The 17,982-nt window shown below is 36.5% G+C and overlaps 1 protein-coding gene across 1 annotated transcript in view; it reads left to right on the forward strand.

Annotated features, from left to right (window-relative positions):
• Positions 1–17,982, forward strand: part of TOX3 (TOX high mobility group box family member 3) — a 75,199-nt gene that overhangs the window by 42,960 nt on the left and 14,257 nt on the right. Inside the window, exons 2-3 of the mRNA XM_035543617.1 lie at positions 7,738–7,803; positions 11,706–11,960. Of these exons, the coding sequence (XP_035399510.1) occupies positions 7,738–7,803; positions 11,706–11,960 (321 nt within the window). The remainder of the gene's footprint in view (positions 1–7,737; positions 7,804–11,705; positions 11,961–17,982) is intronic.

A 17,982-nucleotide genomic window follows, 5' to 3' on the forward strand; every position in this document is an offset into this window, starting at 1 on the left:
GGACCTGCATTTCCTCATAATTATTAAGCAGCTGATTAAAGGTTAGGAATCTGATGTGGTGTTTTAGGAAATCTTTAGGCGTAGGAAAATGATAGAAATATCTGTAGTGTAGTAAGTTCTGGTGGGTGAAGTCACTAAACCTAACATTTCCCAGGTAGTTTTTCACACATGCACTAGGATCTTTCCTAGAAAATTTATAGCAGAACGTAGCAGGAAATGAGCCTACTTACAGAAGGTACTTCAGGAAATCTTCTGAAAAAGTCTGGAAATGAGCAGAATGTAGTAAGCTGATTTTTGCTGTGCTATTTTACAGTAATCACGGATCATAATTTTGCTGTAAGAATATGAATGGAAAGGCTCAAGTATGAACGTGGCATGTTAACAAGTGGCCCACTACATCATGAAATTCATCAGAAAGTGTAGCTTTTATGTATTGTCTCTGTACATATATAAATACCCTATGCACACACATCTAAGTGGCTTGTTCTTTAATGTAGTTGTGGTACCTCATCTACTTCGGCATTTGGTCAAAGGCTGACCCAAATCCAAGGCCTTTTGGCTGCATCTGGCCATCTCCTTTCAACTTGGTGAATCAATGCCTTGGTGAATCAATGCTTAACCTCCAATGCTGACAACTCCAGTAGCTACTTGTTGTCTGTGGTAAATAATACTTTTTGTAATTGGCAGAGAGTGGTGTTTCTTCAAAAACATTAGAATTGTGCCAGAGAAGTTCAGATATTTTTAGGCGTAGCTATGTAGCATTAAAATTGAGGATACCGTTTTGCATCCCTTCTGAGGTAAAATCAGTTCTTATCTATTTACAAGGTTTTAAATTTTGTGTTTTCAGAGATGCTTCATTCATTTATGAGTATAAATCCCTAATAGGTTTAGTGATGTTACATCTGTGAGCCAGCCTTATAGTTTCTAGTAGCAAAAATAAAATAGAGTACTTGTATTTTATAAAATAATATGAATGCCACCTACTGTTTCTGAAGTATTGAAACCGTCATGAAGGACTTGCTCTTCCAGAAAAGAACACTCTGCTCCTGCTATGAACACATCATAGTTAAAAGTAAAGCCTCTACAGAGATTAGCTGGAAATCTATCCAGAATAGAAATGTTATTTTTACTTTCACTAAGAAAATAAATTGTGTTTCCTGTGGACAAAAAACAATATTTAATGTAATGCATCTGATGAAACACTTGTTTGTAGATGCTGATAGCTGATGATTTAACACGCCCCCCCCCCCCCCCCCCCCCCCCCAAACAAAAAAAAAAAGCTTCCTCCCACTCCATCTACTTCTGTTGCCAGAATAATTTTAGTGTGTATTGTTTTGTTTGGAGTAATCAGGCTGAAGTAGCATTAGTCCAGCTTCTCATCTTTTAATTACAGACAGTTTATTGTCTATGCTGTCCCACTTTCTGCATGGTTCCCCACCAGTCAGCTAGACTTAGCAATCTCCATTAATTTAATTTGGCATTTCATTCAATCAGACGGGCTGTGAGCACGATGATTTTATTTTTTTTTTTTAAATAACACAATGCTCATTCTTAATTGATGTCCTTATCAGGCATTGTATTTGCCAGAGCTGTAATTATTGGTCAGGCAGCAAAATCAAATCTGCCCAAATGCAGTGAGGATGTTCTCTGGTGAAATTATTAAGATACAGTACTTAGACCTGCAAAGTAATTTAGTTTTGGTCTGTAATTACATCTTTTGGGATCGTTATCTTTCTTTTCACTTATAAGGATAGTGTAACCTCTGAGGAGTTAATTTGCCACATCTGAAGATAGAACTGAGATTCTTGCCATAATATATGTTTGTGCAAGTAGATATTATTCTATATAAAATATATGAACATGTTCACACCATAAAAGAATGATTTGTATTAATGGCTGTATTTTTAAAAAAATGTCTTCTAATCTTATTGCAAAACTGCTGGAAATGTGATCAGTTGAGGCTGCTGTTTTCCATAAGCAATAAATTGACATTAGAAATGATAGAATTCGGGTGTGCAACTATCTAAAATACATATGCAAGTGGATATGTAGTGCTGTGACATAACTAATTTAGCACTAGTTCTTCAAGCAGGAGTTGAACATCAAGCCACTGAGAATTTTTGTCTGAAGATACTATCCTGAGAAACTTTAAAATGTGTGTTTTGACTAAACATTAACTAATAATTATGTAAGGATTCTTAGAGTCGTGGTAGCCAAGTCTGAGTTCTGTTTTGAAGTAAGGGTTGGGATAAGGCTTTCTTTTAAAAAACAAAACAAAATAACAAAACCAAAAACTACAGGGGGAGGAGGGGGCATCTGTAATCATTTATAATGAATCTTTTACTTATTCTCAGATTTATGGTTTGTAATCTTTGAGTACCGAATTACAATCATTCTGTTTAATCTCAATATTTTATAAATCTCCTGGTATGTTCTGAGAAGAAGACAAAATGTGTTTCATTTGTGTGTTCTGTAAATATTTTGTTTGAATTTTTTCTTTTTTTCATTTGGAACATTTATTCGTGTTCTATGGTTTTGCTTTTATTCTGTGCTGGAACAATAACCCATCCAATGGTTTCTTTTTGGTTGCATTATTAAAATAACTAGCATTATTATGAAAGGAGTTATTTAGAAAATGTATTATAGTTGCCCAATGAATCTAATTTTACTGTGAAGCATAAAATAGCAGTTTTATAAAAATTCTTGTTTGTTCCATTGAGATGCTCTGATAGAATTTTGGGCTCCTGTATGTTTTAAGTTCCTTAGGTATTTCTCTATTTGCCTTGTTTTGCTAATGAATAGTGGTGCTCTAATGTTTTTCAAATTAGAGTAGCATCACAATTGGGTTGACTTAAAGACAGAAATGTACAAAGCTTAAATAAATAATACTGATTAAATATTGCAAGTAAAATAATTCCTCCATTAAAATTAGTGGCAAAATTCCCATTAACTTTTATAGGTTCATAATGTTATTCTGTGTGTCCATAACATCTTCAGAATTAGTTATTAGTTTTAGTCTTTATACTTCTGTTTATTATGTTTTTGTGGTGTAAACTTCTCTTGCCTATTTCTTGCTGTGGCTTTCGACTATTCAAAGTTGCAGAAGGACAAGAACTCGAATAGTAGCTCCTATTTAACCTTTTGGGATTTGTCTGAAGATATTTTATGGTAGTCATTAAATGTCCACAGAGTCTGAATTCCTGATCTGTATCTCCAACTGCCAAGGCTTTTTTAATGAAGCCCACCATCAGGTTTCTTTCTTAAAACATTGGTTCCTTGATTCATGTGAATTCATTAGTCTAAGAGCTTTCATAACCAAACAATTTTTATGCTCTGGTAGCTACAAAGGGTAGCGTGAAAACCCAAGTAGCATTCTACTTTGATTAAACATGCTTAATTCCTTGATTCACAGACAGGAGTCATAATGTCTGGCCTATGTTTGGTCAAAGAAAATGTGCAGTTTGCAGAAGTGGGGCAGTGATGTGCTTTTTAAAGCTTGGCCAGGAGTTGTTTTGGTCTTCATTCGGGCATGCGATAGAATAGAGGGCATGAATTCTCCCTTGGCATTACAAATACGGACCCTTCCTACAAAAGAGGTCTAGATGTTGGACTTTGGTTTGGGTAGTCAAAGCTGAGAGAAGAGCTTCAACAAGCGATTTTAGAATCAATCAGCTTTCTTGACGTTCTTTATACAAGGAGTTAGTAAGCAAACACTTGGTCTCTCCTAACAGCCTTCTGGTTAGTGCTTACGGATTTCAGCAGAGCCAGTTCAAGGGCCTTTCAAAGAGTATAGGACTGAACTGTCATACTTTTAGTGCAATAATTTTCACAAACAACAAAAGCTGTGAATCAGAACAAGTTCAGAAGAGGATTCATTTGTTTGCAGTCTATTTTGTGCAATCAGTACGTGTGTATGGTTTGCATTGATTTGCTGCAGCAGAAAGTTATGGTACTCAGGCTTTATATGTTTATTGAAACTTAAGATGGAGTTTGTTGAATTCCTAGAAACAAAGGAAACGAGTAGTACTGTGCTTAGAGCCTCATTTGGTTGGTGTTGCTGATATTGCTTGAAAAGTCAGAGCAACTTTTGTATAAATGGGTTGATGGTATATGTTGCCAAAGGAAACAAAGAAATCTGCTGAAATAAAAAATCTGCTTTTGTAGTTACAGACCTGGGGCTCTAGGATCTTTAGATGCAAAAGTTTATGCAAAACCTTGCTCGTAGCTATGGCTAACTCATTTGCAAAACATCACAAAGCCAGCATGAAATTAAAAGATAGCTGGACTAAGTACTGCATCTTAATCTTGTTCTGTCCCAAGGAAACACAAGAGATGGGACCCCACAGGACTGTACCTGGGCAGACCTAATTGGGGGATCTAGCCTTTAATATGGATGCCCGGTGTCGAGTGTCGGAATGCTCTGTCATGTTTATGAGGGGTCTGGGCAAGTGATCCTTCAGAAAATAAATGGAGAAAAGTGTTGATTGTAACAAGAGTCATTTCATAGAAAACATCTTTCCCAAATTATTTTACTAAAATAGACAAGAACCCCTTGTTCTATTTAGAATGATTTATAACTGTTCCCAGCTGATCACAAAGTGTTTCTAAATTAAAAGCCATTAATTATAGCCTTATATAGATACAAAGATATGCAAGGGGTGCTTTGTAATTCCAGCTCCGCACTTCAGGTGAGAGCTTTTTAAATTACTTGGACCATTGGAGCCACCTGCTTGACTAAATGCTGAGGGCCCTGTGTTTCAGTACTCATCAGTGCATTGCAGTGTTAACATTGTTACTGATTTTTCTCATTTCTCCAGGGCAAATACTAATTAATGGATACAATTCACAGCTGATTAGCTGTAGTTTCTTCAGTAATTACATTCGCAGACTAACTGTTCAGAAGAGGATTTCTAACCCAGTTCTTATTTCACTCTAAGCTTAATTTGTTTTTTGAATTGTTTAGGTCCTTAAGATAATAACCATTTTATTTTCTTTTGTTGTTATAGGTACCATTATATAATAAGGAAGTTTAATCTTAGCAATACTCACTGATAATTATTGTGTGCCTTAAATGGATTTCTAATTCAGAGAGAAAAAATAAATTTCAGTGATATTAGTTAGGACCCACACTAACAAAAGCTTAAATGTGCCAGGTTCTGACATCAGTGCATGAGTCATATACAATAGAGTCCTAAATATTGTACCCCAATAACAGAGTGAATCTAAGGCCATACAGTTGCAACTTCTAGCTATGACATTCCTCGTTATGTCATTTACCTCCACAGCCTTAATAAAATGGAAAAGTATGCTGTCACAAGGAAAAAATGGTTGGCATTCATACCAGCAGCAGTTGTGATGTGAGGAACACATGTATATCAACACAATATAGAAGTTTACCCTCTGAGGTAAAAAATAAAAAATAAATAAAAATCAGCTGCATTCCCATTTTGAGGTTCTGGAGCCCCTAAGACTCTAAGCTCATGAAAATAGGATTGGGTTTGTTCCAACTTATTTATCCTATTTATCCAGTATTAGAGCTAGTTGTTAGTGCATGTTGTGCCTTTGCATTTAGGTATTATTTGAAAAACTTTATATATATATATATATTTCTGGTTACTGTAGAAAGAACAGCTCTACTGGAACCATTGGTGTTCCTTCATGTAAATCCTTCTTAGTTTGCCACTGGCTGACACTGGAAAAAGTCTATCCTGTTGACTTCCGTGTTGAGCTGAAGTAGTATATCTTTGTGCCCCAAATCCATGCACACACATCCTTCTGTGCCAAGACAGTAACTTCAATGTGCAATTTCATTTGTTTTTGTTTTTTTTAAATTCTCCCCAAAATGGGTGACATCTGGACTTTTAAAGGTGGATGACATTATTTCAGTAGCTGAGGATAACAGTTTAAATAATTATGAGGCAGCGTACTTATCATTTTAGGGCCTCTGTTGCTTTAATGCATGATACAGGTTGAAAGAATCAGCATTTTAAGTATATATGAAGTGTGGAATTTGATACAACTTGATCTCTTCTGTTTTGTTGATCAGGACTCAAAGACAGTATATTCACAAGAGACATGAGGCTCCAGTTCTTTGTGTCCATGTTCCATTTTTCATCCTCTGTCATTACAGTTTCCTCAATTTCTCTTTTTTCATTCATTTGACTTTTGGTCTTATTTTGTGAAATGGATTTTGGAGTTTTCAGGGAAAGAACCTCTCTTGAAAGGATCACTCTTTGGCCCCCCATTGCTCCAGGATGCTGCAGGAACTGGAGAGAGTCACGGTCTGAAACATTTCCCTGCTAAAAACAGTCAGGCACCAGGCACTGCAAGAGCAAATTGAGCTGGAGCAAAGTGGTTTTCCTTTCAGGACAGGTTCACCTGCTCTGGGAGCACAACAGGGTTTCTTGCTTGGAACGAAAAACAATCTCTGCAAGTGTATGGTTACCAATCATCAAGCACTTGTTGCAGAGTTTCTGCTGCTGCTGGTACTGTTTGCTGTTGTACTTTGTTGTTGTTTTTGTTTGGTTTGGGTAGGGGGAGTTGTGATTTTTTGTGGTTGGTATTGTTTTCTCTGGCAAGGTCTGGCAAGATAAAACCTCTGAAAAAGTTTGCTTTACAGAAATAAAAAATGGGAGCTTAGGGAAGAATGCTTAGTGTGGTTCAGCAGCGGTAAAACATGGTAGGGAGTTGTAGCGGCAGCACTTTGCTCTCATTTGATGCTCCTGCAATGTGCACCGTGCCTGATACTAGAAATCTGAAAATGCAAAAAAATTTAATTTAGTGTCTTATACGGTAGCTGCATGACATGCATGGTGTCTGTTCCTTGAAGCAAAGACTCTAGGCACCTGCCTGCCTTTGGAAGTGCCGTTTAAGGGAATAAGGCACGCTAACTGCCAATTAACCACATTCTGATAATCTCTTCCTTTCTGTGCTCAGTCTGTAGAAGAAAAAGTACTTATCTACATCCACAAATGTTCATACTTGGGTGTTTGGAGGAAATGACTTAATGGCATCTGTGAGGATCCTTTCTGATCACTCGTTTGGGAGAGGAGTTGCACCCCAGCAGGAGCAAGCGATCACCCAGCCCGGGTAGATCTCGGAGTCTACGTGTGATGCTGTTCCTCTGATGTGAAAAATCCTCAGCAAAGTCTTCTGGCCTTAAAGATCAGTGGGGGTGGGAGCTCAACTGGAATGAAGGATAGACAAAGGGGGATTGCTTGGCTTTTTAATTTTGCAGAAAGAATGGGATTTTAAAAGCAATGCTGCAGATGCTCTTTCTTCTCCTTCTTACCTTCATCTCTTTTAAGCCAGCTCTGCTTGGAACAGTAATACAAAAGCTACTTCTAGCTACAGCTGTCCTCAAGATCAAGATCATCTGCAGAAATATAATTATGTGTGTCAGAAGTGTAGCAGATTTGAAATGCCTTTTCTGGGGAATAGTCTATTTGTAATGGGCACGTAATTTCCAAAGACGTCCCTAGGCCTGTGGGATGGCTTTGTGACACAGAAAGTTGAAAAGGTACGCTTGGAGATCGTCCATGTGCAGACCTGGGGATGCAGAAGATATAATAATAATAATAATAATAATGTTAAATAATAATGTTCTGACTTTAAAGAACACCTGCAAAATCACATCTTATCTGTTTTGCTTTTCTTAAACTTTTCTGTGGTGGTGATGGGGTAAAGAAAAGTTTATTGTGGCATGCTTTAAAATCCAAATATTTATTTTTCTTTCAGTTTGGAAACAATAACAACTACATGAACATGGCAGAGGCAAGTAATGCATTTCTTGCTGCAAATGAGGTAGATGTTTTTCTTTTTTTATCTATGCTCATATTCTGCCGTTTGCTTTGATAATTTAACAGACTTTGAATGGATGAAGAGTGAAGTACTGAATTTCTGTGTGTTTTATGGAGCACAAAATAAAGACTTTAATGAGAAAGAAAATAACCTGACAGCTCTCCATTACTAGTCAATTTAGCTGTCCATAAGGCTGTTACTTACATAGCATGTCAATAGAAACAAATCTGCTTTATGTATGAAAAAAAATCATAAACAGAAGGAAAAAAATAAAAGGCACAGTAGGTGTACATTTTCAAAACAAGCTTAGTAATATTCAATAGCAGCTAATGTGCTAATTTCTGTTATAGATACAAATATTTTGATTTGGGTTCTTAATGCTCATATAAGTTAGAAAAACAAAACCAACTTTGTTGCCTGAAGCGTGCTGGGTGAGGAAAACGTCTGATCGGGATTAAGAGCAAACCTGGGGGTTGGGCTGGTGGAGGCTGGCTGGGCTGTAGAGGTGATGGATTTGAGCACTGGCTTTGAGAAGGGAAACAGGAGAAAGGTACGGCAGCTGCAATCTGTGTATTTGTTGTTACAGTGGTGCCTCCTTCCAGCCAGTTAATAGACTATCAACATGCTAATATTGACCCCAGCTCCAGTTAGAAACACCTTTTGCTTGTCACTAAAAATCAACAGCTTTTATTCCAAAGGGAGTGGGAAGGATGGAAAATGCATGATGCACTGCCTAGCAGTTGTGTGGCAATATAAAGAAAAAGAACTCAATATTTATATCAGGTGTATGCCATAAATGATCTTCCAGACATAAGAAAAGGTTAAAACCTGGGCAGCCTTGACTTTACGTGTTGTAAGTGGTAATTCAGTCAGAGGTATTCTTATGCACTTTTAAAAAAATGATCTTGGAGAAAATAAGTAGAAAGGTGTAACAATAAATACGAAGGTTAGAATTAGGAGTCATATTTTATGAATCATTTATACAATGGTCACCATCTCTTTTTACCCAGCAAGACTGCTTAGATAGGGAATATTGTTTGGCACTAGCTCCAGTGTTATTTGTGATAATGAACACAAACCCCATCTGTAATGACAACATGATGTTTCTTTCTGTAGAATTTCTTTCCTACATTTGAATCAAACATTGATGAAAGCTCTGCTGCCAGCAGCTGTTCAGAGACAATTTAATTCCAGCTGTGATAATTCACCGTGTCAGACATTGGCTGTTATATGTTGATACAACAGTTCTCCAGATTTGCATTTTTATCAAAAGGAACAAATGTTTTGAACATTTCAGTACAGATGGCATTTAACTGTGTACACAGTTTTTTTTAAACATGTAAGATATAAATATTTGAAAAGTTAATAACTTGAAAAAATATATGATTGGTAAGATAAATCCCACAAATCTTAGAACATCTCTTGGTCATAACAGCGCCTTTCTGCAATCCCAAATTGCATACTATTCAGACCATTTCTGCAGGCTGAATAGCCCAGTGATTTGGATTTAAGGCTACTTCACTAAGGGGCTTTCTTTCTTCTTAGATTACATCTATTTCATCTTCATTCTTAGGTCCTTGATATGTTTTTAAAAAAGACATATACACGCTTGGAAAAGTTATATTGTAAGAATTAAATGCACATTTTAAAAATATTATGTTATACATCAATTTGCTCTCCCATTTGTAGTAAGCCGTGACCACTAAGATGAGTGGGGCTTCTCTAAATAAAATATTGTATTATTGTGTAACTGTTATATATTTATACAGATGTCCTAGATTTATTGTTAGATGAAGAAAGAACCAATTCTTTTAATTACTACTATCTTATAAACACAAGTAAAGAGAGGTTCAAGCGCTCTGTAATAATACTGGTTTCACTGACCCCCTTTGCTTGAACAAGGAATAGAAATATCATTAAGTGTTACTGCTTGCATTAAAGCATGAATCTAACTTTGCAATTACTGCATTACAATGTATTTAATTATAGTGTTTTTACATTAACACGAATGTAGCTTTCCTGCTAGGATTTTGGGCACGATCACTGCTGAGCTAGAAGCCCATTTAATTCCTGTAAATAATGCCTTAAGAGTGTAATCCTAGAGCACATTCAGGCTAAGAAGCCACACATTTGCTTTGTTTTCTGTCTCTGTGTCATGATTACCACGACCCATTTTAAAGCACCTTAAATATTTATTGAAATAATATTTCAAGTGTTAATTACAGTGGTAATGAAAACAGCCAAATGCCACATATCAAGAATGAGTGTTTATCCGTATTGTTAATGTGATATGTTAGATTTCATTAAGCAGTAATGGGGTAGCAAATGAGTCACAAATTACAGTTGCATCTGTTACTAGACCACATTAGTGCCAAAATAACTGCAAATGCAGCCATAGGGTTATGTTCATTAGCCAACCACTTCTCGTGGCCAATCCATCCTTTGTGTTTGTGAACTAAGGGATACACAGGATTCAAAATTTACACCTTTTGTGATGTAACAGAGGGGAAGTCAAACGTCTCCCTGTCGCCAGCCCAGCTTTCAGGTCCAGAATTAAGTTACAGTATTGCACCTCGAGTCTCGGCAGACTGACAGTAGTGCAGACTGCAGCAGTCTGGGACCTCATCATTTCTGGTGTGAGACCAATAATGACAGCTGACAGGTTCTATATGCAAGCAAAGGTTTTACTTGTGTTTCAGTTTCCATCTTTTCTCAAGCGGTTATTAATTTATATCATCATTAACAGTTTGAAGGATGACAATTTGCAGCAGTTAACGAGATCTTTCACTGAACATATCATTTTTAAATTAACTGGCATTAAGTCACTCTTTCAAACAATGTAAATAATACATAAAACAATTTCCCCCACTCTCAACTAGGATCCTGAACTAATGCAAACAAACAAATCCCAGGGCAGTGTTGCATGTCCAGAACAAGACAGAGTGCCTATTTTGGGACTGCCATCCTGATTTGGGTACATTTAAAATGGCCTGATTTCAAGCACTGGATTTCTATTATTAAGTAGCAGTGGACCCGAAATACTATATGAAAGTTAATTTGACTCACAAGAAATTTGAATCAGCACAGCTCATTTGTTTCCCAAATAAATGTCGGCAGTGTTGAAGCCAGATACAGACTCTACTTGAATAAAGATCTTCTCTGACAGACATGTGCACACATACAAATACACACAGACCCTGAAGATAACTGGCAGTAAATGTTTTGCTCAAGGCATCTTAACAGGTGTTTAGTTCGTAACAAACCTACTGTTCAAACAAAGCTGGCTGGCTTTAAAAAGCACTGGAAGCTGCTGTAATCACCCACACTCCTTTGTACGTTTCTCTCCTCCAAATTATAACACCGATATAGAAGGATGCATTGTACTTTGGGGATGGAAAAGAAAAGAAATAAAGACCAGAATTATAATATTTCATGTTTATTAGTGGATAAAAAAGAAACAAAAGATGTGAAATGGTCAGTGCTAAATTAACGTTGTGTGTGCGCTACAAAATTGTCAGTATTTTATGAACCATGAGAGTAATATAAGCTGTTTGTGCTATTTTACTAACATATCAATAAAGTGGTAATTTGTTATACAGCCAAATCCAATGTAGCTGATATTCAGACTAACAACAAAGACAGATGTTGCTAATTAAGTACGCATTAAAAAACTGTTAATACTGATACTCCATTAAAGCCATATGATAATGAGACTTAAATCTTTAATCAGTATGTATCAGTACACAAACTCCTTTAGTATATGAAACTTTTTCTTTTTTTTTTTTTTTTTTTTAATATATAGAGTTTGCATTTGAGAATAAAGCAAGATTTGGATGGCAGGTCCAAAGATGGCTTTGGAGAACAGTGTGCCCTAACGTGGTGCATCTTGTCCTGTCCTTTTTTAGCAGACATTCCACACACCGAGCCTTGGGGATGAGGAGTTTGAAATCCCACCCATTACGCCCCCGCCGGAATCGGACCCTGCACTGGGGATGGCAGATATACTGCTGCCCTTTCAGGGCCTTGGTGACCAGCTGCCTGCACAAGGAAATGAATTTACGCCTCAGTTTCCCCCACAGAGCTTGGATCTTCCCTCTATTACGATATCCCGAAATCTTGTGGAGCAAGACGGCGTCATCCACAACAATGGATTGCATATGGTAGGTCCAGTTCTTTTTGCGTTTCAGTTGCAAAATCTTGTTTGTCAAAGCATAGTAACGTAGATTTGTGTCATGTATCAGTTTTAATTGACTTCTCCAAAGATGTGTGCCATTTCTTGGTATTGTGGTCCGACCAAGCATTTGCCAATGTTCTGCATTATGTGCAGCCATATTCTGTATGAGTGATGACACATGTTGTCAGTGTTGCACAGCAAACAATGATATGTTATTATTTAGTTCCCTAAGGCAGTTGGCAAATGTTTAAGGGTTTAATATTGGTGGATTCAGGAAGATAAACATGGTTGTTAATGTACAGTGCAATGCTATACCGTGTGTAAACAGATCTCTTGTAAAGAAGCAGTCAGGCTTTATAAACATAGAATTTTAATTTTGGGAACAGGGTTGGAAGCCCATGTCCATTGGCATCACGTGAATCCCAACTGCTGCTAGATTTCAAGAATTTGTTGTACAGTTGATAATTGGCAGCATGAGTTGAAGCACCATAGTGTTGGCCAGGGTGGACTACAGCATTTAGAAGGAATTGTTTGACCACATTTCAAGTGTAGGACCCATGCTTGACAGCCTGCAGGATATTCTGAAAGCACAGTATTGAAAGTAGTTCAGAAAGGGATCCAGACACCTTATACCGGCAGTAATATACATATATATTTCTGTTTTCTGTATACCCCATGGGCTAGATCTTTATAATAATTATTACTTTTAACTACTAACAGAGTGGTAGGGATGCATTAACTGGACATATACTCACAAATACAGGGCTATAAAAAGACTTGTCCAGTGTTCCTGTTGACCTGAAACTGTGGCAGGTTGAGCCTCATTTCTGTGTTCCTGTGACATTTTGGAGCCCTCCAGAAAGGGGAGGAATGATCTGGCTGTGGCGAAGGGCTGAGTGATGGGGCTACTAGGCCAATTTCAGTGATAGTTCCTGGTAATTAGAACACTAAAAACCAAGGCTGTATTAAGTCATCTCCAGAATTTGTTCACACTGTGTGGCTGCGATTGTGGAGGGAGAGTATATGGGGGCAGTTTCCACTTTCCCGGTGCTTCCTCTTTTTTTTTCTTGGTTATTCCCCTTCAGCTTTGGAGGGTCTCCCCACCTTTGGAGAGTCTTCTTTTGTGAGTTTCTCTAAGCTTTGGGCAGTAACATTCCTACTCCTAGACATGAGACGTAGCTGTGAGTCAGTTTATCATACTTAGCATTTTAAACTCAATGGTTGCCATTAGAATTAGTTTCTGTATTGCATATTAAAGCCAGGGTGAATGTTTAGCTTCAACAGTTATCTTATATCAGCTCTAGTTATTCTGATCAGCTGTTTCATAGACCTTTTGCTAAACTTGTTGAAGTGAAAATACAAATTTACTGCTGGACTATAATAAAGGTCACTATGTTATTATAATTTCATGTACTTTTTCTTTTCCTTTTTATTATTCTGGTGAGTGACAATTAATTAAAGAATTACAAATCAACACACAGTAAATTTCTCAGGAATTTTCCAGGCTTCCGGCTTCATTTAAAAGTTTAATGTTTCCTTTGAGGTAATGAAGAGTAGCTAGCCCTAATACAGAAGTAAGCACAAACCGCTCACTCTTTAGGAGGTACAAAGTTCAGTAACTCCACAGGCACAAAGCAGGGACTGCCTGAAACAGGCCTTGAAGGATATGATACTTCTTTTCAGATCTTATTATGCATGGGCTTTTTTATGCCCTGGCCATGTTGGGTGACATACTGAGTGCCAAACACAGAAAAAAATAATAAAACTTTAGAGTCAGGAATGTTATGCCTGAAAACTGAAGCAGTGGAGTGCATGTGTGCTGAATGCAAAGAAACTTATTCAGGAATATGTAATAAATACCATAAGCTGGATCAGTCTTGTGTTACATGTGAGAGAGTCCCCCCAGTGTTACCAAGTGGTTTGTAACCTGACCTCGAGTTGCCTTATCATTTTGCATATTTTCACTGAATGCCATTCTTCCATTAAGTCAAGGTTTACATTGACTGCAATGGTAAGAATTTCTTCCCATATTGGTCAAAGGGAAGATCTAGAGAAGCTCCTGCCTTCATATCCCAATAATCCAGTGATATTTTCGAGGGTGACTGCCACTTCAAAGCTGTGGTTTTGGGACTTGTGTGCAGTTTTGTCACAGAGAATTGATGAGGAATGGGGGGATTTGATACAGAGGAGCCACGCAGGGAGGTTCATGTGTCAGACACTTCCTGACAACTGCTAGATTTGTTTTGTTCTGTGAGATGGAGTGACCCCTACCACTGCGTTTTAGTCAGTGATCTTTTTCTCCTCTGCTCATAAATGCTGGGTGACATCAGGAATTTTAAAAATACTAACACGGGGTCCTTGCATAGGTTTCCCCTGAACTCACATAATGCTCCTTAGTTCTCAAATTTTCCAGCCATTAATCTGTATTTTAATAATAGAAAATGAAAACAGTACATCATATTTTAGGTGAAAAATGTGCACTTTATTAAACTGGTAAATATTTATTAATAATATTAGAATTCATCTTTAAATTAGACATTTCATGAATTACCTTGCCTTGGAGCTATAAAAACTTTATTGCAGCAATAAAAAAAATGTAAAGGAGGCATTTTGACTATGAAATTTCATTTCATGGTCAATTGAATTTACTATATCTGAAAGAACTAAAGATGGGGCTGTAAAATAATTATGATGTTCATATACACTTATAGAACAATGTTCTTATCCAGCGATACTATGATAGTCTTATTTAAAGGCTGTATTAATAATGTATTGCTAATCACTAAAGCTTCTTTAGCTGAATACAAACTTAATTCTTTTTTTTTTAATATGAACTGCATTGAGTTTATTGGTTATCTTGTGAAGCATTAGAGAGCTTTACTGTAAGCCATATTCAATTTAGATAAATGTAGTCCTACCCTGTTGAAAAGTCCAGTAGAAGAATTTCACCTTGAAGAAATGTCATGAGATTTTAAATCACAAATGTTGAAAAAATAAAATGGGCTCGGACAGAATTATGATTAATACTGTGTGTCTTTGGCTTTTTGCTATGTACTACCTGACATGTTCACCTATAAACTTGAATGCAGAATCACCAGAGGCATGGTTAAAAATAGGTTATGTCAAGGTTTTCCTATGTCTCCCTTAGGGTATGGAGTTGGCTAGCTACTTCATAATACTTCTGCAAGTATCTCACATATTTCCCACAGGAAGACAGACAAAAAAAAAATTCTTTTTAACATATTCTTTGTGCATTGTTATATTGAAAAATTCATTCACAGTGCAAGGAAGATATTTATTCACTGTATAAATGTGGCCTAGCAATTATTAAAAGCTTGTATTGATGAGTTAACAATTGCTCATCGTATTAAGAACAAGGCAGTTCTGGACACAGAGGAGCTGGATCCAGGCACACTGAATTACACCGTGGAAGGAGTGACAATTTGTCACAATGCTGATTAACTTCATTATTATTGGCAACAAACACAACACATTTATCTTACTTAACAGCATTTTTTTACGTTTAAAAACAGACAATAGCAAGAAAAAAAGGTGGAAAATGAAGGAAGGTTTTCATATTTTAATAATATACAAAAAAATCCTTATATTAAAAAAAAAATCACTGAAAAGTGAAGTGCTGATGTACGTTTGACTCCAAAGAACATACGGATTTAAATGATGCAAATATTATTCTTATAAATGCTTGAATATAAGTAAATAGAAATCAACAGGAATATCCTCATTAAAAATCAACCCCCAGCATTTTATATTAATGCTCTGTTTTCTGTTGAGCTGACCATAGAAAAATTATTTTAATCTGCAAACTGTGGCAATTCTGTAAAACTACAACTTGTGCTCCTGAGGGTTCCTTTTTTTAACACCTCTCTATAATCTGCCCAGCCTGCTGAGTAGCATTGACATCAGTAGTACATCAATTTCAGAAAGTGGATTATTTTTACTAGACAGCTATTGTGACATATTGGGTCAGTCATAAATGAAAGATATTCATGCAAGCATGCAATACTTGTAATGAAGTCTCACTCTGACCTTCTGTATGATTGATTCTGTAATTTAGTTTTCTCAGGCAGTGCCTGAAATGAAATGAAATCATGTTGAACAAGTTTTGAATACCCACAGTGCACCAGGAGAAGAAAAATCTGCAGCCCCAGAGGCTTGAGAGAGAGCAGCTGAACGATTTATCTCCATGCTATTATAGCCTTTGCCAGCATTCAACATTTCTTTTTTTTTTTTTTTTTCTTATTTGGCTTAAGTACTTAATTCTGCAGGTAGCTGTAAATGGGAAAATAAAATGCTGTTCAGATTTAAAATGACAGGACAGGAGTATGTGCAGGGGACTGATAAAATATCTTGAATAGAACTGACCTTTCATGTAGCTGAAAGTTACTGGGGGATTCATCCTCATAATTACCATATAGATTATTTTTATTTCTTTCCTGCAATGAAACATTTCAGAGAGCAGTAGTGCTGATTGAATGAAAATTGAACTTGTTAACATTCTTTTCAGCTTAGCCTGTTGTACATAACAGAAGGTTAGCTTTGATGAATTTCAAAATTCTCTTTCTGGTATCTAAGAAACAGACAGTAAAATAATTGTCTCTTTTCAGTCTGATTTTTTTCTTTTATTCAAAAAAGTACAGATGTTAAAAAACCAGACTGATAATTTTACATGTATTGCTCCCTATATTCTTTATGCTGCTGGAGAAAATGTGTTTCCTATTTGATGAAGATTTGAGCCTGTTTATATTTTATAATTGTTGCAGTGCTTTCAGTGCATTCAGGATTCTGCACAGATATGGCTAATTCATAGTGGAATAAGCTCATCTTTAATTACATTACTAGTTAAGAGTGGCGCTGTGCTCAAACTAAAGGCATGGTGGTGGCTATTGCTTTTATTTCAAGAAGGCTTTTTAAGTAAACAGCGCAATGATGTGGCTTTAAAGATCCAAGTTGCAAATTTCAGCTTATTAAAGGCTGCATAAAACAGAAATATTACTAATGTTTCAAGATAGTGGTACCTTTTATGTAAAGGTTGAAATCTTACAGAGTTTATTCTCAGATTATTAATTTAACTTTTCAAGGGACAGATTAACAGAAGATTAAAAATTGCTTTCAAGATAATTATTTCACTACTCACCTGCACGGCTTTAATTTATATGTTTAATTTTCCTTTTACAAAGAAACTACTTTGTAAATGTCTCTTCGAATATCCAGTCTGTAATCTTATATTTAGAGAATGCAGTAGGTTTTCAATTAATATAACATTATAACAACATTGTTTAATGTGTTGCAGATGAAGCAGTTGTTTCATGGGTCATTAATGTGTTTAAGGCCTGGAACGGTCTTTTAAAACAAGCGCTTGTTATTGTTATGAAGGTGTTTATTGTCATCTATAATCCAAAACATGCAACTAATTCTGGGAGGTTAAAATTATTCATTTATAGGAATAGCAGCTATTCTTACTAGGGATTATCTTCACAGTTTTCTTACCTGTATTTGTCCTTTGAGGAAGGTGGGCTACTGAACTCAAGTTCCAGATTAACATCATAAATCTGGTTTGCATTGGACATTGTGGCTGTTTCTAATAATTTGTGGTACCAGGAAAAAATAATCTCAAAACTAAGTAATCACAAATTAGATGATGTTCTCGTGGCTCAGATAGGTGACATCTGGTCATATGCAGAATCTTTCAAACGGTGGCTCATGCTTCATGAAATTAGGCTGTTAGGGCTCATTTGCGATTTTGTAGCTCCGGTGCCTGTTACCAGGCAGGAAGTGTGGCCCTCTGTCTTCTGCCTGCAGATTTGAGCTATGGGCATCACTGATGAGCTTTCAAGTCTTTACAGAGATTTTTAATATATATATTTTTTAATTTGTATATGGTTAAATATTTTGCATCTAATGACATAGCTGTGCATTTTTAGTCACCGTTCAGAGAGCATGTATGCCCACTTCACAGGGCCCCGGGGGAGGTGGACAATGGGCTGCAG

Source organism: Cygnus atratus, chromosome 12 (genome assembly GCF_013377495.2).
Source record: "Cygnus atratus isolate AKBS03 ecotype Queensland, Australia chromosome 12, CAtr_DNAZoo_HiC_assembly, whole genome shotgun sequence".
NCBI classification, from domain to species: Eukaryota; Metazoa; Chordata; class Aves; order Anseriformes; family Anatidae; genus Cygnus; species Cygnus atratus.